The 12,460-nt window shown below is 35.0% G+C and overlaps 1 protein-coding gene and 1 long non-coding RNA gene across 14 annotated transcripts in view; one reads left to right on the forward strand and one right to left on the reverse strand.

The window, feature by feature from the left end:
* Positions 1 to 12,460, forward strand: part of STAU2 (staufen double-stranded RNA binding protein 2) — a 324,564-nt gene that overhangs the window by 156,155 nt on the left and 155,949 nt on the right. For all 13 annotated transcript variants that reach the window (XM_082719848.1, XM_082719846.1, XM_082719840.1 and 10 more), the window contains one exon: positions 7,798 to 7,858. In XM_082719848.1, coding sequence (XP_082575974.1) covers positions 7,798 to 7,858 — 61 coding nt within the window. The remainder of the gene's footprint in view (positions 1 to 7,797; positions 7,859 to 12,460) is intronic.
* Positions 1 to 12,460, reverse strand: part of LOC309859260 — a 268,946-nt gene that overhangs the window by 140,437 nt on the left and 116,049 nt on the right. The gene's annotated exons all lie outside the window — the stretch shown is intronic.

Here is a 12,460-nt window from a genome sequence, read left to right on the forward strand (position 1 = left end):
GTAAAGTGACAGCTAGATCCAGCATCGTTGCCAAGCCTTTTTGGTAAGGGGCCTGATAATATTCTAGGCTTTGTGGGCTACTCCTGGCACAAAAGCAGTCATAGATGATAGGGAAATGAATGAGCGCGTCTGTGTTCCCAAAAAACTTCATTTTCAAAACAAGCAACAGCCAGATTTGGCCCATGGGTCACAGTTTGCCAGGCATGATCATGGTTTCTTCATCCATTCATCCATTGATGGACATGTGGATTGTTTCCAGGTCTTGGCAATTGTAAATAATGCTGTTACTAAATATGGTTCCAAAGTGCATCACCTCCTCCTCCTTTCAGCTCTGGGGCTTCTGAGCAGACACTTCCACAAAACAAAGAGATGTCTTTCTCGATTTTGTTTCCGGTTGTGGATGCTGTCGTTCAGACCTAAATGTGTGATCCCAGGGCAGCGACGCTGTCACTGTGAGCTTTTCATTTCTCACAAGGATATTGACTCCTGCTGTATCTTTCTCATAAAACGCTGGTGAGGAGATACTTGAACCGGTTGCAGGCTCGGTGAGCTCGGAGCGCGGCCAGAGGTCAGGCAGATGGGAGTTACTGGGTGCTGTTCTCTGAGGGCGCACTGAGGAGTGGGGCCCTGGGCTCTTGGCTCCTCCGGGCCGGAGACCAGGAGGCCGCCATTCTGGAACTCTACGGAAAGCGCCAAGATTTGAACACAGAAGTGACATGATGTGCTTTGCGTTCTTCAAAAGACAGCTGTGTGAGTAACACAGGAAGGGTATTTGAGCAGGATGAGAGGAGGCTGAGAGTCCAGCTAGGAGGCTAGCAGAACTGTTCAGGTAAAAGATGCTGAGGGTCTGAACTCAGGCAGTGGTGGTAGAGAAGCAAGGGGATAGATAGCTGAGGTATTTCTGAAGTGTGTGTGATAAGCTTTCTGTAGCTGATAATGTGCATGGGGGAGATGGGAAGGAAGAGGAAAGAAAACCTGTAAACAGGAAGAGAGAGTGGCTTTAAGAAGTAGGTAGCATGATTCCTCCAGCTGAAGTACTGTATGGTGACTAACAGAACATTAAAAAAAAAAAAAAAAGAAGTAGGTAGCAGCCATATGCTACAGAGAGATCAGGACAAGGACTGAATACACTGATCTGTCAATAAAATCTGTGATGAATGTGGCAAAAGCAGCTTAAAAACCTGCAAAAGCATGTTTTTAAAAAGTTTTTTTTTTTCTTAATAAACAATTATATATATGGCTGAAAGAATTCAAATAGCATGAACAGGTAAACACTGAGGAAAAAGTTAATCTTATTTCACTCTGAGATCCTTGGTTTCTTAGTCTCTCTTTTGAATAGCATCTCCCCACAATGAGTTAATTGTACAGTATTTAGAATACTGTCTGAAATACAGTGAATATTATATAAGGATTTGATAAATAGAAATAAATATCTTTACAGAGATATTCTATGTGTATATACTAATATATCCCCACTTTATAAAAAATTTAAGATTTATTGAGATGCAGTTCAGTGAATTTTGACATAAGTATGTTGTTATATGTGTACACATTCATTAACTGCCACCACAATTAAGATGTATAATACTTCTGTTACTGCAGAAAAGTTCCCGTTTGTAGTTAATCTCTTACCCTCTCCTTAGCTCCTGGCAAGCACTCACTTGATTTCTGTTTCTATAATTTTGCCTTTCCAGAACGTCGTATAATTTGGCTCAAAAATTAGGAAGCCTTTTGTGCCTGGCTTCATAATGCTAAGATTCTTCTGTGCTGTTGCATTTATCATTAGTTTGTTCTTTTCTATTGTCTGTTACTGTTTTAGTCTGCGCCAACATTTGGGCTCTTTCTACTTTGAGGCTATTATAAACTATGTGGCTGTAAACATTCATGTATAAGTCTTTATATGTATATATTTCTCTAGTATATTCTTTATGTACATATTTATATAATTAGTGCATGTGTAACTTTGTTAAGAAGCTGTGAAGAGGTTTTCTAGAGAGGCTGTACCAATTTGTATTCCCACCAGGAGTGCTTGAGAGCTGCAGTTACTTCACATTCAGCTCTTGGTATTGTTGGTTTTAATAGTTTTGATTGTGTTTGTAGGTGTATAATATTATCTCACTGGAATTTAATTTATATATCCCTAGTAACTGATAATGTTGAATATTTTATCATGTGTTTATTTACCATTCATATCTCTCTTCCCTGAAATGCCTATTCAAAGTTTTGTCTTTTTAAATATTGGACAGTTTACTTTCTTATTGAGTAGTTGTAGAAGAGTTCTTTATATATTTTGGACACAAATTCTTTATCAGATCAAGAACTCCCCGGCCTTTTCCTTCCCTCCCTTCCTGTCCTCCCCTTCCCTCCTTTTCCGTGTAGGTGATCCAGTTGTTCTAGCATCATTTGTTTCAAAGATTAATGCTTTTCCATTGAAGTCTATTAGCAATTGTTGAAAATCAGTTGACCACATATTTGTGGGTCTGTTTCTAGATTCTGTTCCTTTAATCCATATGTCTATCCTGAAGCTATTACAATTATGTATGGGTTTGAAATCAGATAAAGAACTCTTGTCTTTGCTCTGTTTTTTTATTTTTTAAATTATTTTGGCTAGTCTGGAGCCTTTGCATTTCCATAGAAATTTTAGAATCAGTCTTTACCAAGAAAAGAAAGAGACAACTGGGAAGTTTTCTTTAGGATTGTGTTGAATATCAGTTTCACATAAATCAGTATCTTAATATGGAATCTTTCAGTCCATGAACAAGATCTAGCTCTCCACTTATTTAGGTTTTTATAGAAGTATCTCACAGCGGTGTTTTGTATGTTTTCATAGAAATACTTTACACAATTTTTATGTTTATCCCTAAGTGGTTCATGTTTTTGGATATATTATTAATGGTATATTTTTTAATGATGTTGGTTTTTAAACCAATGACTGTACCATTCAATTTCCAGTTCTTTTCTATTATATAGAAATAAAGTTGGTCTTTATATATTGACCTTGTACTCTGTGACCTAGCTAAACTGAGTAATAAGTTATAATAGTTTATTTTGTAGAGTGTATGGGAATTTCTGCATTGATGACCATATCGTCTATGAAGAAAGACAGTTTTATTTCTTCTCTTCTAATCTGTATGCTTTTATCTACTTGCCTTGCTTTATTGCTGTGAAAAGAGCATTTGGTACAATGGTGAATAGAAGTAGTTGATTGTTGAATAGGAAAGCAGATATCCTTACCTTGTTCCCCATTGCAGAAGGAAAGTCATCTAGGCTTTCACTTTTATGAATACCATATGATTGTATGAATCATATGAATACCAAATGATTGTAGTTTTTTTTTTTTTTTAAGATTTTATTTATTTATTTGACAGAAGGAGATCGCAGGTAGGCAGAGAGAGACAGGAGGAAGCAGGCTCCCTGCAGAGTAGAAAGCCAGATGCGGGGCTCGATCCCAGGACCCTGGGATCATGACCTGAGCCAAAGGCAGAGGCTTTAACCCACTGAGCCACCCAGGCGCCCCTCTAGTTTTTTTTTTTTTTTCCATAGATACTCTGTATCAGATTGATATTTCCTTATATTCCTGCTTTATTAAGAGATTGTTGGTTTTTTTTTAACTTGTCAGTACATTTTGAATTTTGAATTTTGCTAAATGCTTTCTCTGCATCTGTTGATATGTCATATGATTTTTCTGTTTAATCTGTTGTAATGGTGAATTTCACTGGCAGATTTTTAACTTTGTCCTACAGATTTTGACAAGTTGAGTTTTAATTTTTATTCAGTTCAAGATATGTTTTAATTTTCTTTTTGGCTTCTTTCCAGTCTTGTATTTCTTCTGATTTTCTTTCTGCTTCTTTTATTGTTAGTGTCTCCAGTTATAATTTGGATTGATCCACTTCTTTCAGTTTTATCAGTATTGTTCGGTGTACTTTAAAGCTTTGTGGTTAACATATATATACATATATATATATATATATGTATATATATAATTAGCATTGTTATGTCTTTTTGATGACTTGGCCACTTTATTATTATATGATTTCTTTCCTTAGCCTTGATAATCCTTTCCCTGAATTCTGCTTTGTCTGATATTATTATAGCCATCCCAGTTTAAATTTGATTAATGTTTGCATGAGATATTTTTCTGCCATCGTCTTAGCCTATCTGTGTCTTTATACTTAAATTGCTTTTTTTAAGAAAACATAATTGGGTCTTGCTTTTTTTTAAGATTTTATTTATTTATTTATTTGTCAGAGTGAGCACAGGCAGACAGAGTGGCAGGCAGAGGCAGACGGAGAAGCAGGCTCCCACTGAGCAGGGAGCCCGATGTGGGATACGATCCCAGAATGCCAGGATCATGACCTGAGCCGAAGGCAGCAGCTTAACCAACTGAGCCGCCCAGGCGTCCCGGGTCTTGCTTTTTAAAATCTAATTTGACAGTTTGTCTTTTAGTTGAAGGTTTAGTTGAAGACCATTTATATTTATCGTAGTTATTGATACAGCTGGATTTAAATGTATTGTCTTACTACATGTTTCTATTTATTCCATTTATTCTTTGTTCACTTTCTTCTCTTTGACCTCTAATATGGTCATACATTTTATTTTTCTGTCTTTATGACCTATTGTGATTATACTCTGTATGTTTGAGAGACCTCCTATTGTGGTCATACATATTACTTCTTTATATAGTATAAACTCACAATTTATTGTTACTAATTATGCTTTATATAGTCAATTGTCATTTTATGTTGTTGAAATCAGAAAAAATGTCTTATATTTACCCTCATTTTTACCATTTTCAGTACTCCTCATTCATTCGTGTAGATCCATATTCATGAATAATGTTCATTTGTTTAGATTTCTTTCTGGTATTATACTGCTTATAAAACTTACTCTAGAACTACTTGTATTAACAAATCTACTGGAAGTAATTTCTCTTGGTTTTTGTTTGATAAAGAAGTCTTTATTTCATTTTCATTTTTGTAAGTTATTTTTGTCTGGATATAGGATTCTGGGTTTTTTTCTTTCAGTATAGTAGTCCCCCATATTTATGGTTTCACTCTCCATGGATTCAGTCATCTGCGGCCATCCACAGCTCTGAAAGCTCATCAGAAGATTAATAGTTGCCTAACTTTACATTAGAATGCCTTTGCCATTCACCTCACTTAATCTCATCCTGTAGGCATTTTATCATCTCAAATCATCACAAGAATAGTGAGTATAATACAGTAAGATATTTTGAGAGAAAGATCATGTTCATATAACTTCCTATAGTGTTATAATTGTTCTATTTTATTACTTATTATTGTTAATCTCTTACTGTACCTATTTTATAAATTAAACATGTTGTAGGTCTGTATGTTCAGGAAAAAACATAGTATATATAGGGTTTTGTACTATCTGTGCTATCAGGCGCCTGCTGGGGAACTTGGAATGCATCCCCTGTGGATAAGGGGATCTACTGTACTGAAAAGATCTTGTTTCATTGTCTCTTGACTTGCATAGTTTTCATTGAAACATCTGCTGTAATTCTTACCTGCTCTTTCCTCTTCATGTTATCTTTTTCCCTTTGAAGGCTGTCAGAATTTTCCTTTTTCATTAGTTCTCAGCAGTTTGACTATAATATGTGTAAATATGATTTTTTTTTTTGCTTTATCCTTCTGCCCTCTTGCCTGTTCTTCCTCTCTTCTTCCTCCCTTTCTCCTCTTTTTCTTCTTCCTTCCTCTTTTTGTATTTTTCCTGCTTAGTGGTTTCTGCATGTGGTATCTGTGGATTGTTATAATTTGGCTACATCATCAAATTCTCAGCTGTTAATTTTTCAAATATTTCTTATTCTTTGTTTCATCTCTTCTGTGGAGTTCCCAGTTACACATTTCTTAGACCATTGGTATTGTTTTGTAGCTCTAGTATCTTTTGTTCCTTTTAAATTTTTACCTTTTTTTTCCTGTGCCTCAGTTTGAATAATTTCTATTGATTTATCTGCAGTTTTAGTGAATATTTCTTCATATGTGTCCATGTGTTAATAACATCAGCATTAATTTTCATCTGTGACTGTCCCCCAAGATTTCCAATCACTTTTGTTCTATAGTTTCTATTTCTCTGTTGAGTTTTCCCATATGTTTAAACATGTTGTCTGTGATTACATTATGTACATTACATATATTAAATCTTCTAACCTGCTAATCTTAGGTATTATAAAATTTATTTCCTATAATTCTGACCTCTGGGTTCTGTTTTGTTGAGTTCTTTGTCCTCTGACAATGGGTAATTCTTGCAATTTTGATTGTCTTAAAATTTTTGAATAAGTAATGGACATTTTAAAATGTCCATTGTTGAGCCTGAGTTAAACAGTATTTATGTTGAGAAATAGGCATGTCTTTTCTCAACAGTATTTATGTTGAGAAATAGGCATGCCTTTTCTGTCAGACTGTTAATTCTGGAGGGTGTGGAGGGTGCTATCAATCCTGTCAGTAGTTGAGCTCATTTTGAGTTTTGTTGTTGTTCTCATCACTACTGACTTCAAATCCCTTCAGCAGTGGCATGCTATTATCTGTGTTTTGTGTGGGGTGAGGTTTGGGAGGATTTTGCACTCAATGTTTCTGCTCTGCCCTCAGGTTTCAGCAGTCCCTCTTCACTGTCGCAAGGGTTGAGGTATATCTGCATGTTCTGTAGTCAGCTGTTGTGCTTATTACTTGATCATAAGAGTATGGTGGGTGTGGGGACACAGTTCTTGATTTTCTTGCCCAGACTCATTCTCAAGCAGACTATGTGCCTGAGTCTCAGAGGTGGGTGCCTGAGAATCTGCATTCTTCTGATCTGCCTCCTCTTCCCTTCCCTAATGTGACTTAATACCTTGCTCCACTTTCCTCAAACTTCTAACCTCCCTCAGGCAGCTTTCTTCTCATTTTGATCTCATCTTCACAGAGAATGTGTATGTGGGGTCTCCTCAGGCTTTCCATTGACACCCACCAGCATTTATGAGCATTTACTCCTCTTCTGTCCTTTCACAGTGGTATACTATTTGCCAGGATTATATTTTGTGTTTATATCTAGAGTTTATTTTTCCATTTGAACTTTAACATCTGATAGTGTAAATATAAAAGCTGATTATAATAGGAAATATGACTTTGTTCCCCTGTAGTACTTTATATCAATAAGACCAGCTCCACACAAAGAGAACATAACCAGTTAAAGTCACTTATTAATTTGACTAAAATACTTACTACTTCAAAATACCTTGGCTTCTCTGAATATATTTTTATAACAGGCAGATCAAATGGCCTGACAAAAGTCAGGATATTATAAGTTTTACTTAAAGTTTGGGCTTAGTTTTCAATCTTCTGTATATGTCATTAGCAATATTTCATGACCCTTCTTAGAGCTTTCAGAGAACAATTTCCATTGTTGATTAGACTTCAGAAACCATAAAACCCTTTGAGTTACTTTAGCACTTGTGATGATTATTATTTACTGTTTAAGAATTGTTTGCTTTTTAACTATCTAGATAGAGCCTATGTTGTATATACTACATGTATCGACTGTGAGGCTTTCTTGATTACTTAAATTATAAATTTAGATGAACAGATAAAAGCAGAAGAAGATATAAGAATAGATTTGCACATAGGAAAGGAAGAATGTTACTGTTCATATTAATTACTTTTGTGTCCATGGTCCTGGGTTTAAAGAGGGAGAGAATAAATAATCACGTGAGAGACTTTTGCCTTTGTTTAATTGGCTAGTTAACTTTTTTCTTTTCGCATAAATCTGTTTCTCTGAATTTAAACAATTGGCTTAATCTTTCAGACAGGGGAAAACAAAGGATGGAGTGGTCCAAAGGCTGGGTTTCCTGAACCAACAAATAACAGTAAGTTTTCACTTTCATGTTGACTACACTTGGTGTTTGTCAGTGGTTCAGCGATTAGACTGGCACTGGATATTTATTGGATCTATTTGGGCTTGAGATGTTGTGGTAGAGACAAGGAAGTCATGGTATTTGATTTCCTGGAGCTGACGGAAGACATAAGCACTCATATTCTTAGCATGGTTTAGTCATTGCAAACTAAGTACCGTTTAGTCTACATGGTGAGGATCTAAGTTTTTAAAGCTGTTTTTATTGCATCATTGTTATAATATGAAAGAATCAAGAAAGTAAAACAATTATCTATAAACCCATTATACTCTAAAATCAACTGTTTGAAGATGAAATCAGAGAGGGAGACAAACTAGAATAGGAGACAAAGTACTGAGGATTGCTGGGGTGGGGGAGGATAGGGAGATGGGGTAAAAGGGTGATGGACATTAAGGAGGGCTTGGGATATAGTGAGCACTGGTTAGTATGTAAGACTGAATGAATCACTGAACTCTACCTCTGAAACTAATAATGCACTATGTGTTAAGTAATTAAATTAAAAAAATAAAATCAACTGTATCCCATTTCAGTTCTTTTTATGTACACACATATTTTTATATAATTATCTTGTACTGTGTTGTTTTCATTTAACACAGTAATAAGCATTTTCACATTGTGCTGACTTGTTGGAATGTTTACTATTTTATTTAAGTCGCTAATTGAAATATGAGAAATGTGAAAAATTTTATTCCAAATATCGTGTTATCAGACACTTGAAAATCCCTTCAGTTTATTTCTTTTCTCAGAGGTACATGATCAAACTGTTATGCATTGGAAGCACAAGCATCTTTCTTTAACTTCCTCCCACCTCTCCCAAAAATTATCTGTTTTCCCTGACGTCACCATTTTACTATACATCAGTAAAACAAATACCCAGCCAGTGAAGACCCTCTGAAATGAAGTCTTCAGTGAAGCCAAATTTATCTCATGTCTAACTCTGTTTTTCTTCCTTGTAACCTGTAGAAACTGACTAAGCTTAAGTATGTAAATGATTGTAATGAAGAGTATTCTTTGATATTAACATCTTATCTCTTGATGTAAAATGAAATCAGTAACAAACTTTAATCAAAGCGTGCTTATGAGAATTGCATTCTTGGATCATCAAAACTAGCTTCTTGAAAAGAATATTTCAGTGAGGTAATGGTATTCATGAGTTACTTTCTGGGAATAATTTAAATAATAGGATTCTGAGCCTTTGGTCTATATATATATAAGAATGATGAATGTGATAGGTTTAGCATATAGCCCAAAGGAAAAAAAATAGAATCAGGGCAGGATTCTCAGAGAGTTTGTGCTTAATTCCTTTAATGTTTGAATATATCAGTTTATAATATCTTGGTAGGGGAATATAATAAACATTAAATTGATTTTAATTTTTTGTAAAATACTTGGCACGGTACCTGTTTCCTAGTAACTACATAATGAATGTTGATTTTCTTCCATGGCGTTTCCCTCCCTTTTTAAATAAAAATTACATAATTCTATGTAGTCTTATCAAAAATTCCATTTTTACACTTTTTGATTTTTTTTTAAAGATTTATTTATTTAGGCAGAGGGAGCAGGGTAGACGGGGAAGGGGAGAGAGAATTTCAAGCAGACTCCCTACTGAGCCTAGAGCCTGACATGGGGCTCCATCTCATAGACTTGAGATCAGACCTGAGCTGAAACCAAAAGTTGGATTCTCAACTGACTATGCCACCTGGGTACCCCCATTTCTTACACTTTTAGTCTGTCAGATGTTTTTTAATGCACCAGGTGACCAATATGTATGTAGTTTATATTTTAGTAGTTACTTTTGGCATTAGATATTTTTTCAAAGAATATAAACTTTATGCTTTTAAATATAGAAGTCAGATAATTTTAACATGAAATCACAGTATAGATAACCTACAAACTCTATCATTTTTTAAAAAAGATTTTATTTATTTATTGGACAGACAGAGATCACAAGTAGGCAGAGAGGCAGGCAGAGAGAGAAGGAAGCACACTCCCTGCTGAGCAGAGAGCCCGATGCAGGGCTCCATACCAGGTCCCTGGGATCATGACCCGAGCCGAAGGTAGAGGCTTTAACCCAGTGAGCCACACAGGTGCCCCCAAACTCTATCATTTAACAATGATATTTTGCCTCTTAGCTTTGATTTTTTTTTTTAACTTGCTAAAGGATTTTGGAACTTATTTGCGAGTTGGGGAAGAGATAATACAAAGAGGCCAGTGAGTTTCAGTGATCAGAAATTTGTAAGAATGCATGAAAGATTTGCTTTAGACATAATGTTAGAAGGGATAAAGCTATTCGGAGCCAGCTTGAAACTTAACTAAACTGTTAACACTTTAGAACTTCCTTCAGTTTTCAGTCGTTCAAGTTGAGAACTTGAAAGAAAGATATGATCCCTCAGCTCTTCCAGACTGTGAGAGGTGACAAAGCCAAAGCCTGGGTTCTTCCGTCTGAACACTGAGTGGTCTCTTATTGCCTCAGGTTATCACAGAGGATGCCGGCAGCCCTGCTCTGAAATGTAACTGTTTTACTCCCTGATGGCTGGTTCTCTCTAGCAGCTCTCCAGTGTCCTCTGGAGCCAACTCCTAGCTACTTAAATAAAACATTAGCAAAACATTTGTTTCTTAGCAATTGATCATTCAAGTGATGAATCCATTAGCTGAAAATTAAATTTGTATATTATGGTAACTAATGTTAAATTCTTTTTACTTAATTCCTTAAGTTTGAAATTCTGCCCTAACTAGTTTCTGTCTGATGAAGAATACCTGTGTTTAGAGTTTGGGTTTTTGTTTTTTTTGTTTTTGTTTTTTTTTGTTTGTTTGTTTCTAAATTTTTTTTTTTTTTAAATTTTTTCAGTGTGTTTAGAGTTTTGCAGGCAAAGATGAGAGTAGGCATCTTTTGGGATGGCGCATGTGGGGGAAGATAAGAATTCAAAGTTGTCCCTGCTGGCTGCCTCGCTGGCATGTTTTCTGACCTTGAGCAGCTTGTTTCATGTCTTCTGATTCAATGAGCTCTGTTAAGAGTTATGCATACCAGTTTATAATGCTGAATATCTTTAATAATCTAACATTTGTAAAATGATTAACCGTTCTTGAATAACATCTGCAAAGGTAACATACTACTTTGTAAAAAGTAGAATGTTATCATAAAGTGACTCTCTGTATTATTTTCTTTATTAAACTCTATATTACTTTATAAATTATAGTTAGCTAACCATTGTTTGGATAAATATTGTGAAATTAACTTGGAACCATAGTGTATAAAAATTAAATGCAGAGAATGCAGAATTGGAAAGGAGAAAGAAAATTTTAACCTGGCATAGCTAGCACCTAACTCTAAGTAGACAAAAAAAGTTAATGTACATGTGCATTTAATTTTTGAAGTGGAAGATATTTTTTTAAAGATTACAGTTATAAGAAACTGCTAACAATTACAACTAAAAAATGGTTTAAATGGTTTTGCAAGTGATTGTGATTGCATAGCCTGACTCCTGGCTTGATTGCCTGCAGATTTAAAATATGGACCTAATTTTTGAATGCTTCTCAGGCTTTCTTCATTCTGCTGAATTGCAGCAAAAGGTAGACTGACTGTTCTGTGTGTTTTTACTCTTTAAATCACTGTCATAGTCATGTTGAAGTGCGAGAACACATAACTGTGATATGAGGTTTATGTTAAATTTAGCATGGGGCAATTTTATGCTTGGCATACACATAAAAAGCTAGATTTTTACAGATGAATAACTAACAAGTTTTTTAAAAGATCAGGCATTTTAAGGATCTACTGACGGCTCATGGAAAACTTTGTAAAATATTTAGATACCGTTCAGTTGATAATATCTTTTATTTTGTATTCACATTCCATGTTTTTTATTAATAGAGGGTTTTACTGAAAAACAGGTTCATTGTTTCTTAAAGGTGAACTCTAGCTTAATTCAAAATTGGACTAAGCTCAAAGGTATTCACTGGTATGTGCTGAATCCACCCACTAAAAGATTATTTGAAGGCATTTTTCACATAAATATTTTTCCGTTAACCTTTTAAAAAGTTTTATTTAGCCTCTGTGAAATATGCTGGCTCTTCTAAGTTCATTAGAGATGACCCAGGACAAATACTTTTGGGATGGGATAGAATTCTTATTGACCTTTTCAGTATCATAGTTGACCTGCCAAAATTTTTGTTACTTTTCTGTCATATTCTTATATTGTTAAACTTAAACAGCCTGAAGCCAGGAAGCCAACCTATCCCAGTGAAATGACTTAAGATAGATTGTAGGCTTGCTTCCCACATGCTGTGTACATATTTAGAACCTCTGCTTTTTCGTACGGGTGTGTGAGGGTTGTACTTTAAATTTTAAGAAAACAGACTAATAGATTCTTTAAGTGTTTTGGGAGTGTCCCCGAACAATTTACTTTTGTGCCTCACGTAACAAAACCACTTTGTAATGAGACAATTAAGTTAGTTGGATTTAAATATTAAACAAAGTGATCATGTTAATTATTTATTTAGACATAAATCCTACATTGGAAATCTAAGCGTGTAGCTGACTTAGCTATCTACTTCTAAAAG

This window comes from Mustela nivalis (genome assembly GCF_964662115.1).
Source record: "Mustela nivalis genome assembly, chromosome: 2".
In the NCBI taxonomy this organism is placed as follows: domain Eukaryota; kingdom Metazoa; phylum Chordata; class Mammalia; order Carnivora; family Mustelidae; genus Mustela; species Mustela nivalis.